The 20,536-nt window shown below is 40.9% G+C and overlaps 1 protein-coding gene across 2 annotated transcripts in view; it reads left to right on the top strand.

Moving 5' to 3' along the window:
* galnt2 (UDP-N-acetyl-alpha-D-galactosamine:polypeptide N-acetylgalactosaminyltransferase 2) overlaps positions 1–20,536 on the top strand; it is an 87,598-nt gene that overhangs the window by 48,049 nt on the left and 19,013 nt on the right. For both annotated transcript variants that reach the window (XM_060872947.1, XM_060872948.1), the window contains exons 3-6: positions 413–566; positions 15,807–15,905; positions 16,131–16,198; positions 16,446–16,511. In XM_060872947.1, coding sequence (XP_060728930.1) covers positions 413–566; positions 15,807–15,905; positions 16,131–16,198; positions 16,446–16,511 — 387 coding nt within the window. The remainder of the gene's footprint in view (positions 1–412; positions 567–15,806; positions 15,906–16,130; positions 16,199–16,445; positions 16,512–20,536) is intronic.

Raw genomic sequence — 20,536 nt, 5'->3', positions numbered from 1 at the left:
TTTTTTTTAACCCGACTGGACCCGAATGTTGCTTAAGTCTACACTAAAGTAACCGCTGCAGCGTGGATTCAAAATTGATTGACAGGTCTGTTTCAACAAAAATTAGCTTACCGCCAGCCACACGTCTTGGCAAACAGAGGAGAGGTTGGAAAAGGACTGGAGTCGATGCACACATGCGAGATACGGGTCTTCTCGGGTCCGTTCGGTAAAAACACATTCATTTTAAATTACCCGAGACCCGATGGCACTATTATTATCCCCGACCCGTGTCCGAGGCACACGTGAAACTTTTAGACCCGAACCTGCTCGGTCGGACCTCGGGTTTTCGGATCTAAGTGGATCCTTGAAGACCTCTAGCTTGGACCCATAAATATAATAATAATATAATGTGTCTGTGTGTGTGTTTTTCCAGGTAAAGTCAGGTGGCAGGACTTTGATCAGGATCTTTATGTGGGGGCGACGGTGGTGAAGCCAGGTCAGGATCCGTACGCCCGAAACAAGTTCAACCAAGTGGAGAGCGACAAACTGCGAATGGACCGCGGTGTCCCAGACACAAGACACGACCAGTGAGTTCGCCCACTCTGTCCATTTTACTTCATTCATTCAATCACTCCAAAACACTTAGTACTGCAGGAGAATACAGTGCAGGCATATAGCTGTTAAAGTAATACTGATAGTAAGCCAGTTTTCACTTCTGAATTTTCTAACTTAGTGGTTCCCAAACTTTTTACAGAGACATCATTCTGCGTAACCCCCTCACTCTTATTATTGTGGTCTTGATTTTTTTTTAAAGTGCATTTAAAACACATGTACCTTCATAAAATAACTTATTTGATCCAACACAACTTTAGTATACAAATCTTTTTTTTTTTTTTTTAATGACTGACCGTTTAATGAGAAGGATGTGATTGAAATGACTTTCATAACTCTGGGATGTTTGGTTGTATCGGAGACAGCTTTAGTCTTAAATCATTATCTATGCAGTCTGTGTCGATATTTGTTCTTTATGCTGGTAAGTGCTGAAAACCCACTTTCGCACCGGTATGTTGTCGAGAAGGGCGTCGAAATCAGGGCGTGTAAAGTGTAGAAATCGCTGGATTTTATGCGAAGCAGTAGTTGTTTTAAAACGTCTTTTGCCATATCAGCGATGCCATGTGAAACTGTTGTCTGATGACGGCATCTTCTCTTTTGTTTTTTTGGCCTTTTCCCCAAGCATAACATCTGCAATATCGGCTGTAGCAGGAAGAATTAAGTTCTCCACAATAATATTCATTTTGCCCGTCTTAGCCGCTCTGTAACTCGCCATGTAGGATGCTTGCAGACCTTTCCTGTTAAGGAATGCTTCCTTTCTAAATGCCTACGTAAAAATGCTGGCTTCATGCAGTTAGAAGAGAGTACTTTTGCACATATAACGCACTGTGGTTTGGGATTTTCTTCACTGCCGATGTATGTAAATCCATATGAAATGTATTTCTCATCATATTTGCGCCTTTTTGATGGTCTTTCTGTGAATTGCTGAACCTGAGTTGGCGCTGAAACCTCCGATGAATCGCTGTCTGTATCGGTGTTAACCGTAGCAGGGGTTAGAGAAACAGCTTCAGCTGAAATGGATGGACCCGGGGTGCAGTCAGAGGACTGTGGCTCATCCAAGCTGCTGGGTGTCGATTTTCTTTCTGTGGCTGTAGGCCTAAATCTTTGCAGCCACTTATCCATTTTTATCTGCTTGTTAAATTATGCTTCATTCCTAACCGCGTGTGTTGGAATTACATGCGATACGTACTTATGATGCATGCACTTACGCATGACACTTGAGTGGACACAGATTTGTGTTGAGTGCAGATAGGGTAATTTGATTGGATGTCATGAATTTGACCTTTTATGGCACTACCTGGCTACTTTGCTGTTCGTACACTAGAGGGGGCACGTCTTTATATTTAGTCTGAAAAATACATGTTTGTTTGAATATTAGGTGCAGTATAATTACATTAACAGTACATTTCAGCATTTTGTTCGCGTACCCCCTCCGTCACGTGGCGTACACCCGGGGGTATGCCTACCCCAGTTTGGGAACCACTGCTCTAACCCAGCTCGTAGCCTTTTAAAATGTTTGGCTCACTGTTGCTGAAGCTGTGTTAAAGGGATAGGGTTAAAAAGATTTTTGAAGCTTAAATCTCACATCATTGCACACATTGTTTGGAGTTTTCCTATCTGCTGTTTGGAAAGTTTTGTAAAATGTAAGAAGAATTAAACCTGAATGAAAAAACTTGTAAGCATGCCTTACATAACAAAACGGTAAATAAAAGAAATAAATGACGAACGTCACATGTATCAGTGATGTAGATACAAGTGTTATATGGACAGGTGGAAAGACAGATGAACGAACAGTGCGTTAAATCATAGGCTCTCTCTATGCTGCTATTTCGAAGCACTTTCCACAGTAGCCACACACTCAGGGTATTGTTTCCTCATTTTGATGTTTTCATTACATGATTGGACGTTCTGCAAAAATCCAAGTAGCTACGATATCTTTAATAATAAATAAACAGTTATAATCACTGGTAGGTTGCTGTGGTATACAGAGGAATGAAGCACTTCGGGACATAACGTTATCGGAAACTTCAACGGGATCCGTTCCATCATACTGCCGCTTTGATCATTGGTTGCATGCTCCAGAATGCTTTGTTTCTTGTGGGCATGGTATGAAATTAATGTAGGCTCTGGAAATAAAACTAGTTGTTAGTTTTTGCTTAGTTTCATTCTTTCCATCCATTTTCTGTACAGCTTATTCTACACAGGTCACAGGGAGCCTTAAGTCTGTCCCAGGGGACGCGGGACACAAGGTGGAGGACACCCTGAACTGGGTGCTGAACCATCACAGGGCAAAAACTCACACACACACTCACTTGCACTTGCTCACTCACTCACTCACTCACACTCAAACTCAGTCTAACTCATACTCACTCTCTCTCTCTCTCTCTCACTCTCACTCTCACTCTCACTCACACACACACACACACACACACACACACACACACACACACACACACACACACACACACATAGATTCTTGACTTGAAGTCTTTGGACCAGAGTGAAACCCCCTAAGCACAGGAAGAACACACACACAAGACTGAGGCAGTACTCAAACCCCCAACCCTGGATGTGTGAGGCAACCGTGCTAACCACTACGCCTACTGCATTATGACTGTCTCTGTGTTTTCTGACTCGAGTATTGCTCGGTACTTGAGTAATGCAAGCAGAGCAATTTTAAGCATCCTCCAGGACATGCTTCTCTCGTTCCTCACTAGCACCATGCAGCAGCACCGTGTGTCTGATGCACACCACACCCACTCTGCTCTCCGATTAGCAGAAGCCACATCATTAGACCAGGAGATGATTATGTGGCACCCTGGTGGGAGAGAAAAGAAGCATATTTTTTTTCGGTCTAATCACTGTTATTGTCTTTCACCATCTTTGCTTCATCTGCATGTTTCTTGGAAATAGCTCAGTGTGGCTGGGAAGGTTTTGGGGGATTGAACAGCAGGTCTATTCACAGCTTTTCATTTTGTTCTGCCAGTGTATTATTCTGCCAGATTCAGTCTGTTCAAGAATTAAACATCATTTCTTTTTAATTTCATGAAAGCTGTATCTGTTTAGAACAAGGCTATCTAAAGCTTACATTATGGCCAGACAGAGAATTCTTTCGAATAGCAGCCTGTCTGTTTTATTCAGCACATTAGAATGGTTAACTGAAAGCCGCCATAGAAACAGACATGCATTATTTTAATGCAGCTGGGCCTTTTCTACATTATTTTTGTCAATAGATGACGAGATGATGGAGGAAGACAGTTAGGTGTCCAATACCTAGAGCTTATTTAATCTGTTCCATGACTATGAAATTCAAGGACATAAAATGCCTCTCTAAACGAGTCTAATGGAAAAAGTGATGGAGGTTGGTAGAAAGGCTCGCTGTGAAAATTGAAGGCTGGCCCGTTGTTGCTGTCTGTTAGGACTGAACTGGGCAGAAAGAGCTGTCCTCCAAGCACACACAGCTGTCCTGCAGTATTGCATTAGTAACAGCTCAGAAAGTTTGACAGTTTGTCAGAGGGAAAGTGTGTGTATAAGCACTTACTGTGCCAGAATAGTAGATATCCTGCTATGTGAGTGCTACATAGTGACTGCGAATTAACATCGGCTAACAATGGGCGTAATTCAGGAGCTAAACTCAGACATCAATTCTAAAAATAAAAGTGGCCTTGGTAGGTTTGAAACCTGCGGCCGAAAGGTTAATGATTTTAATGTTGTTTTAGACTACAGTGTGTGAGCATATTAACCCGGTACTGCCAATCAGGCTCACTTGTTTTCCTGCTTTTAGTTCATTGTTTGTAATGGGCATTTTTCGAGAATCTAATCATTTTCACTTTTATACCTACAAGGTGTAGTTAAAGGTGGGGTGCACGATGTTTGAGAAATGCTTCAGAAAACAGTCGGGCCGACTAACAAAACAAACCTGTAGCCAATTAGCAGCAAGGGGCGTGTCTTTGTCAATATCCGGCGGAGATAGTGTTCAGTGCGCATGTCTGACATTAGCCTAAAGCGATTAACACATTGACACATTTACCTCTGCCTCGGGTTCTAGGTGTTGAACGTCGTCTTCTGTGTGAAACGGAGCTAAACCTTTCACGGTTCAAGACACAGTACTACAAAAACACATTTGTATTACCATAGTACTACTCATTGAGGTCATTTACTGATAAAAATATCGGACAGCTGCCCCAGCAGGTTCCGCCATAATAGTTGCCTGGGTTGTGTATGTATGTGCACCCCACCTTTAATATATAGATGGACAAATTATAGGGCAAAACACAAAGTGTGTTAGTAAAGTGCTGAGCCGATACAAGCTGTCCGAACAGCTTCAGTGTGCTCTGGCACCGTACTGGAGGGATAAACACCTCTCAGTTCTTGGTAGAATATCTCCCCTTTGTTCAACTTTTGTCGAAGTTGTTAATTGTTCACTGATGGAGACTTGCAGTTCAAAATCTATGATAGCAGATGTAATTCTAACCATTGTTACAAACCTGTTTGTATTTATTGCATTCCAAAGAGAAAAACAGCGATTATTGGGCGTACTTTATGTTGCGTAATGGTTAAGGACAAAGTACACTGTGTGCAGAATGCAAGACTAACTATGACAGCATAAAAAAAAGGGAGAGCCAGAAGGTGTCACAGCCATAAGGGTGCCCTGGGACATAAAGTAGCCTGCCACTTCACCGTCAACAAACCCGAGCGAATACATAAGCGTCAGTAATTTGTATCCAAAAATTCTTGTTCACCAAATAATATATGCTTGTGAACCCTCAAAGTCTGCGTGTTTACCCAAGAAATAACTATTTATAAAAGGCATGACTAAACAAATATTTTTTCAGCTCAGTCCCCGTGTGTCTGAGTCCCAAACAGTAATTGGAATGCTGTTCCCTATTCAAGGTACCAACAAATAACATGCACTTTTTGATCCAAATAGCTTAGCATGGCAGATATTAAAGAAAAAAAGGTTTTCTCAGGTAACACGCCGTGGGACTGAATCTAAAATTTTCCAATATCTCATGTCGGTGTTTAACTGGGTTGAGATCTTGTGACACTGGAAATGGACCCAAACTATGCTGCCAGTTTTCTTTTGTTTTTCTGAAAGATATTTTCAGAATGTTCAGTTTTTACCAGGTTCAGGTCTAATCTATGATGACCAGTTGCGAAATGTTTTATATTTGTATGAGTATTGTATTGCTGCTGAACGCATTGATGAGCAGCACAGTGATTTGAAAGGCTAAAGTGTTTGGAAAATGAACAGCAGGAGGATTCAGCTGCTTATCTCTTCTAACACCAGCGCACAATGCTGTCTCCTCAACAGCAATGTACCGAGTCCCAGAAGGTCGCTCTTTGGCAGGCAGGACATACGGTCTATTTATGTCAGCCTGTGTTTTAACATGGGAAGCTGTGGAGCACTCCCAGGACTCCATGACTTACTGCTGACATGCAGGAAGTGGAGTCAGAGAGTGGAATCCCCTTGATCCTTAGTCCACTCCTTACATAAGCCATGATCATACTAACAGATAGGAAAAAAGGACCTTCAACAGGGACAGCATTTTCTGCCATCTGTCAAGATGTAGTAATTTATTCTATAACATCCGAGACCACTTCTTTACCAGAATTTCTCAGGACAATACATTTCACACAGTCAGCTCAACTACTTAGCTGACCTGTCTGAATAAGCAGGGAATCTGGCAAGCATCAGTTCACTCTGTAGAAGTAAACAATGCTCCATTGTAAATATTCAAACAGCCTATATTTGCATGAGGCTTTATGAGCCGATCTCTGGATCTGGACAACATGCTCTTCTCATAAACTTTTGGCTTACGGATATGCTCTTTTTAAGCCTAGTGTTTTTAGCACTTCCAGAGATGGACCAGTTATTGATTTTCTCAAGTCCACTTCTTGTTCTGCTGTCTGTTGTAGCTTTAGCGAATCCGGGCAGTCCATCAGCCTAAGTCTCTGCAAGAACATTAGTCATGGAATTACGGGCTAAAGTCAACAAGCAGCACAAAGCTGAAGTAAATGTTTACTCAAGACTAGTGAACACTGTAATTCAGGCCTCACACTGTTTTGCCTTCCTTCTATGGCATTTTTTAAAAATGTGTATATATATATATAAATAGCACTTAGAACACTTCTGTCTCTGAGTCCATGTGAATGCAGATCTTTAGTGCACCTTAAAACAGTGTTTTAGGGGTCACTCTGATGAAGATCATAGCATATGTGAAAGCAAGCTGTTGCTTTGGCTGAGAAATGCAATTAGTCCTTGTCATGTTGCTTCCTGTTTCAGCCTTTTTTTTTTTGTTTTTGTACTACTGGCGAGGAAAGACGTGCTGCGGTCTGCAGATAAACCCAAACGATTAAAACTTTAATTCACCGAAGACGCCTTTAAAATCAATACGACTGCAGCTAAAAACGGAATTATTTATATAAGCTATAAGTGAGCAGCTTCATTTGAACCTCAGATCATTTGTCAAGGAGACCTGAAGAAAGCTAATTGAATAAACACTGCTGCGATCTATTAAACATTAAGAAGGGCAGTAAAGATGACGACCTCCTCCAAGAACCTCCTTTCTCTTCTAGTGTATATAGAAGGGTTTTTTTTGTTTTTGTTTTATCAGCTGAAGGGCTCGACACGCACAATCAGTAATTCTTTGTGCCAACTCTATAAAGCTCAGTGTGTTTGTGTCCTCAGCCAAACTTAAAGGCAGAAGGTCTCATAACATGGACTGTGTTGTAACTCTCAATTCTTTTTTTTTTTTTTTTTTTTTTTTCCCCCATTGTGGAGGTATTTCAAGAAAATCATTAAAGTGTTATAACTGGTGACACTTTCATAAATGAGCATTTTAATCCCACTGCACAGAAAGTGGCTTTGCACACACTTTCGTCGTGTTAATGTTTTATTCAAATGTGCACGTTTGGAATAATTTGACAGTATTGCCTCAACATTTTGCTCAACATATTGTCTTATTGAAACGAAGCTCCAGGCTTCAGTGAATGAAAGCTGAGTCGCAGGCAATGTGAAATGTTAACATATTTGACCTGCACTATATTTGCATCTTCCTTCCTTAATTTTTGTTTTTCTGTACCGAACATCGGTTGGTGGTAAGTATATGTTTTCATTTGACTTGTTTCCTGAGGCAAACAACAGGAAGGCGTGGGTGGTGTTTTAATGGAGACAGCCAGTTTGAATCCTGATGTTCTGTCAGCTGTGCTGTCAAGAGACTCAAAGTGACCCCAGCCACTCACGCTGGCTCTAGCCTATCTTGTGCTTCTGTGAGTTTATGCATGCAGAAGAGGGTAGATAGCTTGTCCTTAGACTATGTTACACTGCCTTGTTACACAACATGGGCAGCAGAGGTAGGCATACAACAAGACTCTTTTCTTCAATCTTCAAATGACGGATGAAGACCAAGCTCTTCGTGAAACACTTAAACTAGTGCTTATTTTCCCGGTTTGTTTTATGTGTGTATTAAAAAAAGAAAGAAAAACGGAGCTGAACAGAGTTTTAGGTTGATGGTCTGTGACCTAGTGAACCAGTGGTAATGTCTGGAGGTCTGCAAAATGCAGTAAATGTAATAAATGCAGTTTAGAAAGATGTAGAAGTAGAGGATAGTTTCATGTGATGTGAAGGAAGCCTTCACACTCTACAGTGGATATGATAGAGTTGGGTAGTAAAGGGAATTAAGGACCATCCTGACAAATTGGGAAGAAAATAGAGGAGACCTGGTAAGACTTGCCACAGCATACTTCAGGGTTCTGTGTGTACTTCCTGCACTCATAAAACAAGATAAATCTGATGGAGAAGGAAAAACAGCCTTGAGTTTAAGTCACAACTACTTATCTGCTAAGACGTGTATATATATATATTCTTTTAATTGGATTTTAAAAGTCTCTGTGCTGACTTCTTAATCCATGCATTTCTACAACTAGATTTTCAGTGCTTTTAACGTGGGTTTTTTAGACAACCACAGAGATGTGTTTTGACATCACGGAAATGAAATAAGCCCCTCACTTCTAGCGGATATCATAGTTCTTGACTCATGTCAAGTTTTTTTTTTGGAGCCAACACTAGTAATGAAGCTTTACTTTGGTATAAAGTTTCAAATGATCCAAGATAAAGACCATGTTTCTGTTCCATTGTCCAGGCAGTTTGCTTGAGTTCCTTTTAAAGACCTGCTCTGAGATGTCAGGTCATGCAGTGAGTGGGCACTGGATACATGGCAGAAAGTTTTGCGTGCAGTTTTGGCATTCACGCCATCACAGCATGCGCGAGTTGAAAGTAGTCTGAATTCCTGCCATGTTGAGTTTCAATCTCTGGACACAGTACAGCTTACTGATTAAACTAGAGGGAATCAGATTGGTGGCGAATCTCATAAGCACCAGGAAAGAGCCTCATTGTTTTTAAAGGTTCAGCTCAATGGTTGTTTTGTTTGTTAGGCTGATAAGAGAGGATTTTTAAATGGGCTTTTACTAAATAACACCGGAACGCTGATTAAGATTCAGTGATGCAAAGTGTTCAAAGGGAAGCCTTCATCTGTTATTACCATGCATTAGTGAGCAGAATTTATATTTTTAGACTGCAAACAAGAGTTCTTGATGGAAAGACATCATTGGTGACTTATCACTCGGTTAGTTGGTCCGGTCTTTATCAGCAATCATTTGAAGACTTTGACAAGGAGAAATTAGTGTTGGGTCTGTGGTGAACCCAGAGTTTCCTCAGGAGCTCTCGGTTGCACTATTATAAACTGTTGTAGAAAGGAGATTATTTACATTTACATTATTTACTGTCCAGTGTCACCCAAATGAGGATGGGTTCACTTCTGAGCCTGGTTCCTCTCAAGGTTTCTTCCTCATATCATCTCAGGGAGTTTTTCCTCGCCTCCGTCACCTCCGGCTTGCTCATTAAGGATAGGGAGAGATGTATACATTTGAATTAATATTTTTAATTAATTTTAAACTTTAATTGTATGTATTTTTTTTTTCTCCTTCTCATTATTATATATATTTATTTCTTTTTTCCCCTCTCTTCTGTTTCTATACTTGTAAATCTGCTTTGAGAAAATTGGAATTGTTAAAAGCGCTATACAAATAATTAGAATTTGAATTAGTTCGAAATAGAAATAGTTGAATTAACTGTAGCCTTCTACTTTACTCGAGTTTGCTTAGTTTCTATTCATTTCCTTTTCTAGACTCAGAAGTGCACTCTAGGTTTTTATATAATCATTGTTCGGTTCTGTAGGAAGAAAAATTGCAGGCTGAATATAACGGACTGATGTGAATACCTGATGAAAGAGTTTTGAGATCGCTGCCTGATACAGTTACCCTCCAATCCAGGAGCAGGGAGAAGACAGAAACGGCTCATTGTGCAGCTGAATAGACAAAGACAGCGTGAGGAATTTAGGACAAGGCTCCAATTGGAAATAAAAAGAAGGCATATTTCTCAGTATATTCTATACCTTTCATACAAATAGAGCTGGGAATGGCCTGAATAACAGCCTTGATTTTCTGAGCCATGAAGGCGTGCGTGTAAAAAGAAACATGAAGCATATGATTATATATTAGAAATTAAATGGTTTTGTATTCTTTTTTTTTTTTTTTTGCATAAGAGCAGCTGTGACAGAGTTCTATTAACACATTTCTGTTGTTTCTGCGGTGTATGGCGGACAGTCCCATAATGTAAGACTAATAACTGTTTGTCAGCTCCCATCACACCACGGTGAAGGTTGCATTCAACACGAAGTCTTGACTTGGATGAAGTAAAAAAAAATTCTCAGGAAATCAGGAGGTTCTCCTCAGCAAATATTTGCTTTAGATCAATCAGCATATTAAAGAAAATACACATCAGGCTTCAATATCAAGCTTTTGGCTAACAAAGGTGGCATCCATGCTTTGTACCTTGACTGCACGGGTACGGAAAATGTTGTTATTCTTAATCATAAGTTCTGACTTCTCACTTCAGAAGTGAGTTTAATGCAACATTATTCTTTTAGAAGCAAACAGATTCAAGGCTGCGTCTTCTCTCCTGCTCAGTATTTAAATCAATTAAATCAACATTCATATCATTCTATTAATACTTGTGTAAATATAATATACTTTAATAATATACTAATATATATATAATGTAATATACTTTTATATATACACTAATATATATATATATATATATAATGTAATATACTTTATAGGCACAATGTTGGCTCAAGCGGTTAAGGCTCTGGTTGTTGATCAGGGTTTATGCCCCAGAACTGGCCCTTGAGCGGGGCCCTTAACCCTCACTGCTCCAGGGGCGCTGTATCATGAACGACCCTGCGCTCTGACCCCAACCTACAAAATTGGGATATGTGAAGAAAGGATTTCACTGTGCTGTAATGTGTATGTGTCCATAATAAAGGCTTCTATTCTACATTTCATACTCTGGATGGCTTTCATTTTAATTTAAATGTAATTAATAGAATTCAAATTAAGAAAAAAATAAGTCCTCCACAGCAAAAGTAGAATAAAAATGGTCTAATAGAGCTGTAGCCTAAAACAATTGTGTGAATACAAATCAGTGATTAAACCCTCAAACAGATCGATCCAGGGTCAGACCTGAGTGTCTGAGCTAAGACTGAGAACTCCCTTAGTAGATATTTAAAGATTTTCTGTGCTGCTCTTGCGCTTCCACATTAAACGGGATTTTGCCGGTGTGTCTTCATCCTGTTATTAATAAAACACTGAATAGATTTGGCCATGCAGGTGTTTATTGGGGTGAGAAAGACACGTGATGTTTGACCTTTGTTATTAAAGCATTTAAAAGGGAAGGGATGATGGAGAGCATATGCTCTGTATTCCATAGAGGACGCATCACTGTGTGTGTTTTTAATGTGGATATTTTTGGCGTTGTGGCTGATTTCTCTGAGGAGTCGTGGTTTGGAGTCTGAGACTCGAGCAGCATTGCAGATGTAATTAATCAGAAATACACCCTGCTGAATGAACTGTGAGTCACTAGAGAGTGAGGACAAACCTGTAAGGTATCAGCATGAAACTGCAAATGATTATTAAATGGCAACAATTACAAAAGTATTCGATCAACTGAATTATTATTCTCAAGGAGCTTTTTGATTTTTTTTAAAGAAAAGGAAAGTATGAATAAAAACGCTTGTTTTTAAGTCTGTACAGTGAAGGAAATGTGCACTACAGTGTGAGTGGGTGAGAGAGAGAGGGTGAGTGGGTGAGAGAGAGAGAGTGTGAGTGGGTGAGAGAGAGAGAGAGAGTGTGAGTGGGTGAGAGAGAGAGAGAGTGTGAGTGGGTGATAGAGAGAGAGAGTGTGAGTGGGTGAGAGAGAGAGAGAGTGTGAGTGGGTGAGAGAGAGAGAGAGTGTGAGTGGGTGTGAGAGAGAGAGAGAGTGTGAGTGGGTGTGAGAGAGAGAGAGGGTGAGAGTGGGGGTGAGAGAGAGGGTGAGAGAGAGTGTGAGAGAGAGTGTGAGTGGGTGTGAGAGAGAGTGTGCGTGAGTGGGTGTGAGAGAGAGTGTGCGTGAGTGGGTGTGAGAGAGAGTGTGCGTGAGTGGGTGTGAGAGAGAGTGTGCGTGAGTGGGTGTGAGAGAGAGTGTGCGTGAGTGGGTGTGAGAGAGAGTGTGCGTGAGTGGGTGTGAGAGAGTGTGCGTGAGTGGGTGTGAGAGAGTGTGCGTGAGTGGGTGTGAGAGAGAGTGTGCGTGAGTGGCTGAGAGAGAGAGTGTGCGTGAGTGGGTGTGAGAGAGAGTGTGCGTGAGTGGCTGAGAGAGAGAGTGTGCGTGAGTGGCTGAGAGAGAGAGTGTGCGTGAGTGGCTGAGAGAGAGAGTGTGCGTGAGTGGCTGAGAGAGAGAGTGTGCGTGAGTGGCTGAGAGAGAGAGTGTGCGTGAGTGGCTGAGAGAGAGAGTGTGCGTGAGTGGCTGAGAGAGAGAGTGTGCGTGAGTGGCTGAGAGAGAGAGTGTGCGTGAGTGGCTGAGAGAGAGAGAGTGTGTGAGTGGGTGATAGAGAGAGAGAGAGTGAGTGGGTGAGAGAGAGAGAGTGTGAGTGGGTGAGAGAGAGAGAGAGTGTGAGTGGGTGAGAGAGAGTGTGAGTGGGTGAGAGAGAGAGAGAGTGTGAGTGGGTGAGAGAGAGAGAGAGTGTGAGTGGGTGAGAGAGAGAGAGAGTGTGAGTGGGTGTGAGCGAGAGAGTGTGAGTGGGTGAGAGAGAGAGAGGGTGAGAGTGGGTGTGAGAGTGGGTGTGAGAGAGAGGGTGAGAGAGAGTGTGAGAGAGAGTGTGAGTGGGTGTGAGAGAGAGTGTGCGTGAGTGGGTGTGAGAGAGAGTGTGCGTGAGTGGGTGTGAGAGAGAGTGTGCGTGAGTGGGTGTGAGAGAGAGTGTGCGTGAGTGGGTGTGAGAGAGAGTGTGCGTGAGTGGGTGTGAGAGAGAGTGTGCGTGAGTGGCTGAGAGAGAGAGTGTGCGTGAGTGGCTGAGAGAGAGAGTGTGCGTGAGTGGCTGAGAGAGAGAGTGTGCGTGAGTGGCTGAGAGAGAGAGTGTGCGTGAGTGGCTGAGAGAGAGAGTGTGCGTGAGTGGCTGAGAGAGAGAGTGTGCGTGAGTGGCTGAGAGAGAGAGTGTGCGTGAGTGGGTGAGAGAGAGAGTGTGAGTGGGTGTGAGAGAGAGTGCGTGAGTGGGTGTGAGAGAGAGTGTGCGTGAGTGGGTGTGAGAGAGAGTGTGCGTGAGTGGGTGTGAGAGAGAGTGTGCGTGAGTGGGTGTGAGAGAGAGTGTGCGTGAGTGGCTGAGAGAGAGAGTGTGCGTGAGTGGCTGAGAGAGAGAGTGTGCGTGAGTGGCTGAGAGAGAGAGTGTGCGTGAGTGGCTGAGAGAGAGAGTGTGCGTGAGTGGCTGAGAGAGAGAGTGTGCGTGAGTGGCTGAGAGAGAGAGTGTGCGTGAGTGGCTGAGAGAGAGAGTGTGCGTGAGTGGCTGAGAGAGAGAGTGTGCGTGAGTGGCTGAGAGAGAGAGTGTGCGTGAGTGGCTGAGAGAGAGAGTGTGCGTGAGTGGCTGAGAGAGAGAGAGCGCGTGAGTGGGTGAGAGAGAGAGTGTGCGTGAGTGGGTGAGAGAGAGAGAGTGTGCGTGAGTGGGTGAGAGAGAGAGAGAAATGTTTGTCTTCAAGTCAGCATAGTGATGGAATTGTGTATTCTTTGTACGTGTGTCAGCATATTGATACAGTCATAGAACTGTGTATTATTCAGGTGTGTATCTGTGTGCATAGAATAAATCCATTTATAAATAGAATCCACATTCCAGTTTGCACATCCAGCAAGGTCATAAATAAATAAATATTTTGTCTTCTCCTGTATTCTGTCAGTGAGATCAGGTCACTACACCACCTTCACTGTGGTCTGAGACTAAGCCTTGCCACACATGCCACCGTGACATCACTGCTGTGTCACTCTGCCAGGCTCCAGTTCTGCAGCACAGCCAGTGATACTGAGAGCTGAGAGGAGCTTAGGCTTTGTCACCTTTAACTAAAGACACGGCCAGAGGATTAACCCCACAGGGGTCACATTCAAACCTGTGTGTCCAGATGTGCAGAGTGGAAAAAGGATACTATATACAAAACCAACTCTATATATATATATATATATATATATATATATATATATATATATATATATATATATACACACATATACATATACATATATATATGTGTATATAGATATAGATAGATATATTTGTTAAACACAAAACTAAAACACTAATAATGCCCACTCATAATGCCCACTTTTATTGTTGTATAGTTTTATTTTTGTAGTTGTAGTACTAGTCCATGTTGTAGTAGCAGCTATTGTAATATTTGCTTTTGTGACTGTAGTGTAGTTCTTGTAGGGTTTGGTTAGATTAATTCGAAAGCATTTCAGATGATAGTTTTAGTTGCCGTAGTTGTGCTTGCAGTAATTGTAGTTCTATCTGGATTATGATTTAAATGTTGTTGAAGGTGTTTTGGTGGAAAACATGTAGACGCAGAGGATGGTGACTTTGTGTAAAACAACACAACCTTCTGATACTGGACTCGTCTGTGGAATGGAAAATAATTTATTTCAAATAACTCGGTTTGCACAAGACCTCAGCAAGGCTCTGACGCTCACACGGCACAGGTCTCTGCTCACTGAGTCATATCAGTATAATACAAGAGAAGAGGAACTCCAGTTCTTAAGCTTATTGAGATGGACAGATCTACAAAGTTCTGACTTTTCAAATATAAACCGGTTGAACCCCATGTTCAAGAACTTCAATGGCTCGAGGCAGCACAGATTGTTAAGGACATCTTGTGTTCACCATGTTTTGTCCATTCCAATGCTGTTACACAATGTGCACTGTGTATTTATTCACTGCTCTCTAAACAGCAGATAGAAAGCTTTCAGCTGGTGTGCAGAACTCAAATGGATGGAAAAATAATAAATAAGCTAAAACAGTGTCAGGCTAAAACCGAAATCACATTACTAGAGGTAATTGTATCCATTAAAAAAAAAATCATTGGCATTTTACGTTCATTGCTTCATATTAATTGCAACACATTTGTAAGAATTAAAGCTGGTTAGGAACATAATCAGCTCACTGGAAGAAAATTTAAGGCAATATATTCGAAGGACATAAAAAGAAGACTGATTCAGCTGCCTTGTTTAAAACGCTAACATAACACAGTATAATATTGTTTCCCCCTTGTTTTGGTGTTGTGTTCGTTGACATAGAAACAGCTGATTTTTATTTATTTTATTAAAACTAATGAATAGCATTTCTGAGTTCTTGTTTCTATCATTTGGTCAAAAAGCGAACACAGAGTATCGCTGGAACTCACACTGAGCTCACTATAATGCTCTGATTAGCTCTAGTGCTTGTGTTTCATGCTCAGTGTTGCATCAGATCTGCACAAGTGTTCAAGCTTGTTATTTGCACATGTTATTTATTTATTTATTTATTTATTTAAGAACAGTCTTGCTCAAAATGTTCAGAAATTAATTAAGGAGAACAAATTGCTGTAAGCGACATGGATTTTTGAAGGCAGTGTCGTTCCTAAGGATTCCTGCTCACGTTTGGGGGGAAATTTACTTAATTATACTACTTTATTTTAATTGGGTGAAATATCGATTACTTGATCACCAAAGCAAAACCTTCAGGATGAGAGAAATTTACAAATATATCCATTCTCTCTCTCTCTCTCTCTCTCTCTCTCTCTCTCTCTCTCTCTCTTTCTGATAGCTGTCGCCATAAACAGTGGAGGACGGATCTGCCTGCATCCAGCGTGGTGATCACCTTCCATAACGAAGCTCGATCAGCTTTGTTGCGCACTGTAGTGAGGTGAGATGTCAGCACGGCAGCTCTACATGCTTTGCTCTCTCTGTACAGTCTACTGTGTTTGGTTTACATAGCATTAGAGAATACTCCACAAGGCGAGCGTAATGCCACAGATCATTGCTCGTCATTACCAGATTTGCCCCTCGCTGATAACATGTAGCCTATCCACACTGATAAATTACACAATGTAAAGTGAAGCCCTTTTGACTCCTGGTCTTCTCGCCGCAGCGTTCTGAAGAAGAGTCCTCCCCACCTCGTCAAAGAAATCATCCTCGTGGACGATTACAGCGACAACCGTAAGTCAAGATTTCCACACACATCCATATTCCTTTCATCCCTCTAGCAGACACACCTTATTTCCTTCATTTCCCTGACTTGTAATAAGTACAGAACTCGATTCGAGGTCATTTCCTCTATTCTGTAACGACATGACCTGATTAGCTGATTGACAAAAAGTACACGCGCATCCTGTATCTGTTTCATGTCTGTTTTGTGGTCGTCACCTTTAAATGCACTCTGCTTCTTCTTCGGTTCTTTCTTCAGCTGAAGACGGAGCCTTGCTCGGGAAAATCGAGAAAGTCCGGGTCCTTAGAAACGATAGACGAGAAGGTGAGCACGTTATTTACACCACCGGCCGACTTCAACATGCCCTCTTTATTCTGCCATTATTCGTCTCTTAAAAAAAAATAAAAAACACAATTCAACTAGACTGCATTAGTTTTTCAACAGGAAGAGAAATAATAATCTAAACAATTCTCAATTGAAAAGCATTTCAGGTATTTATAAAGGCGGAAGGTAAAAGGAGAGGATGTTTCTACAACATTTAGAAAGGAGCTTAAACTTTTACACTGACTGATACCTGAGCACAGTGAATTCTCAGCTCTGATTAGTCAAAAGATGTGTGTTATTTTAATGTTTTATAATCTACACACAGCATGGCTCAGACCGTAGTGTTGGCTGTAACATAAATCATAGCTTCATTTGAACTTAATGCCTTATTGTTTCTATTGTAGAGTTTTTATAGACTTGTATATTGCACATGATCTAATAATAATTAAATCCTTTTAATATTAAATTAATTCATTATATCAATTACATTATTGATGCAGTGAAGGTAAAATGCAGGATGTCATTTATTACTAAATTCAACATCGTAATCTACAAAAAAAAACATTTCTCAGTCTGTTTTTCTTTAAGCAGCAGTGGACATCGTCATGAAGCAGCTTTACATAAATCTATCAGTTCAGAATATATGTGTAATTAGCAAGGAGGAGGCAACCGTGCCAAGACAAAAGTCCCTGAGGCGACATTATTGGATTATTACAGAAAATACTGGAGAGATGGATGGATGGATGGAAAGAAGGATAGAAGATGGAAAGAAGGATAGAAGATGGAAAGAAGGATAGAAGATGGATAGAAGGATAGAAGATGGATAGAAGACGGAAAGATGGATAGAAGACGGAAAGATGGATAGAAGACGGAAAGATGGATAGAAGACGGAAAGATGGATAGAAGACGGAAAGATGGATAGAAGACGGAAAGATGGATAGAAGACGGAAAGAAGGATAGAAGACGGAAAGAAGGATAGAAGACGGAAAGAAGGATAGAAGACGGAAAGAAGGATAGAAGACGGAAAGAAGGATAGAAGACGGAAAGAAGGATAGAAGACGGAAAGAAGGATAGAAGACGGAAAGAAGACGGAAAGAAGGATAGAAGACGGAAAGAAGGATAGAAGACGGAAAGAAGGATAGAAGACGGAAAGAAGGATAGAAGACGGAAAGAAGGATAGAAGACGGAAAGAAGGATAGAAGACGGAAAGAAGGATAGAAGACGGAAAGAAGGATAGAAGACGGAAAGAAGGATAGAAGACGGAAAGAAAGAAGGAAAGAAAGAAAGAAAGAAAGAAGGATAGAAGACGGAAAGAAAGAAAGAAGGATAGAAGACGGAAAGAAAGAAAGAAGGATAGAAGACGGAAAGAAAGAAAGAAGGATAGAAGACGGAAAGAAAGAAAGAAGGATAGAAGACGGAAAGAAAGAAAGAAGGATAGAAGACGGAAAGAAAGAAAGAAAGAAGGATAGAAGACGGAAAGAAAGAAAGAAAGAAGGATAGAAGACGGAAAGAAAGAAAGAAGGATAGAAGACGGAAAGAAAGAAAGAAGGATAGAAGACGGAAAGAAAGAAAGAAGGATAGAAGACGGAAAGAAAGAAAGAAGGATAGAAGATGGAAAGAAAGAAGGATAGAAGATGGAAAGAAGGATAGGAAGAAAGAAGGATAGAAGGAAAGAAGGATAGAAAGATGGAAAGTAGGGTCGAAGGAACAAAAGTAGGGTCAAAGGAACGAAAGTAGGGTCGAAGGAACGAAAGATAGATGGAAGGAACGAAAGAAGGAAAGGAAAGATAGAAGGAAAGAAAGAATGTTGTCATTGCATGGTACAGATACATAGCAACGATATTCTGCTTAGCATTCACCAGAAGTGCAAATAGTAGAAAAAAACATGCATAGGCACAACAAGTGCAGATAAATCTATCAGTACATGTACAACAATAAATAGTGATGGCAGCTGTAGTATGTGCAAAATAGTCATATGTGTTAGTTATATAGACAGAACAATATGTCTACAATGTGTGTGTTATGCATATTGTGTGTACAAGAGTAAGCAGGAAATATACAGCGTACGGATCATGTTTATAAACGGATGTAAACCAGGGTGAGCAATGAATGTAGAGTTATATACAATTCTAAATGGTATAAAGATGTAACGGAGTGTACAGTGTACAGAAATGTACAGTGATTACAGAGAGTGAAGAGTTAGTGAGACATCAGCGTCCTAGTGGTGTGGTGTAGACTTCAGTAAGTTTCTGGAGTTCTGGTTCTGGTGCAGGTCGTCCTGTATCTCTTCCTGAATAGAAGGAGGTTGAAAACAAGCTTTGTGATCAAAAGTTTTGTTCAAGAGAATCTTTACAAATGAACCTTTTTATGCATTTTGAAGCCTAAACACAATCTCCAGACACAATTCCCAAGTCACATGACTTCAGCAGCAGCACCACTAAGTTTTTAGATTTGATTTAAACACACAATGTTCCCTGATATCAGTTCACTGTGTTCTTTATGTGGAGGAATCTGTAAGAATAAAGACTTGAGTCAGAATAGTTTACAAGTGCGCGAGTGCAAACACAACGTCTGTAGGGGACACTAGAAGTAATGTTTGGTCTACAGTCCTTACTGTAGCTCTGTGTTGTTCTATATAGCATCATGGTCCTGGAGAAACGTCGTCTCATTTCACTGTGTACTGCGTCAGATATATATGGTTGAAATGACAATAAAAGCTATTTGACTTCACTTGACACAAACAACACAACACAAACACAGTACAACAACTTATAAGAGCTCTGAAAGCAAAAAAGAAACTTTTTTATCGTAGCCCTAACAGTGCCTTCGGCTTGCTTTCCAAATGAAATGATCAAAATTCTCTCTCTGTCTGTGACTCAATGACCTCAGACACTTTTGTAAACCGTCTAAATGTTTTAATGGAGTTCCCCCCAGTGTTTTTTTGTTGTTGTTGTTGTTGTTTACCTGCCCAGCTTTCCAACTAAGTAACCATCAGGCTGCTTAGCTGGAGGCAAGTAAAGAAGCCACAACATTTTAACGATAAGCAGCCTTATAAAAACACTCCACTTTTATAGACAGTGCTTGCAGAAAGTGGAGCGTTAAACAAAATAAAGGGTTTGTTATGTGAGCGAGTGCTGTTTCAGAAGGCGCTCTTGATATCCAACTCGAAAATGTTGTTCATTGTAGCTCCTTCTTTACCCGTGTTACACAGCCGCTGGACTCTTTAAACACTACCCTGGAAACCGATCTGTATTACAGTCCTGTTTAATAACACGTCATGTGACTGGGCATGAAACACTTACAGCCCGGGAAGATGCTCAGTACCTGAACAGTAGTGGGATTTGTGTAGACAGAATTGTGCCTTCAGGAAGTGAAAATTAGTGAGAATTTGGACATCATTTGTGTTGCATGACTTTATAATTGTACTGTTTAGTATGATTAATTTCCTCCAGCTACCGGAGCCTGATATCTGTCAGCGTAGTCAGTAGCTCTGGAGGTTCACACTGACGTCTGAGGCACACTGTGTTGTGTAGTTGTATTGAATGTGGTGTAGATCTGTGCGTGTTCGTGCAGAGATCACATTCCTGTGCATTGTGTTTGGGTGATTTTTTTTGGGTGTGTGTGTCTGGATCTATTTGTCTGTCTCTATGGACATGAGTGTACATGTGTTTGTTTTAGTGTGTGTGTGTGTGATATTAAATGTGTTTGCGTGTGAATGCTTTTGTGTGCATGTGTTTGTGTGTACGTGTTTATTTGGGTGTGTGCGTGCGATTTTGTGTTTTTTTGTTTGTGTGTGTACATATACATGTATGTGTTTGTGTGTGTGCTTTTGTGTGTGTTAATTTTCTTTTGGTCTATTTGCATGTGTGTCTGTACAATTTTATGTTTATTGGGTGTACTTTGTGTGTGTGTTTGTGTGTTGTTTTTTTTTGGTCATTGTTTTTTTTTGTTTTGTTTGTTTGTTTTTTAGATCCCCCACAAGAACAGGAATATCAGACGTTTGTGACTGCTGGCCTTGTTATTTT

This window comes from Tachysurus vachellii, chromosome 6 (genome assembly GCF_030014155.1).
Source record: "Tachysurus vachellii isolate PV-2020 chromosome 6, HZAU_Pvac_v1, whole genome shotgun sequence".
NCBI lineage: Eukaryota > Metazoa > Chordata > Actinopteri > Siluriformes > Bagridae > Tachysurus > Tachysurus vachellii.
Note: the sequence above shows the minus strand (reverse complement) of the source record. Positions and strands in the feature narration are given on the sequence as shown.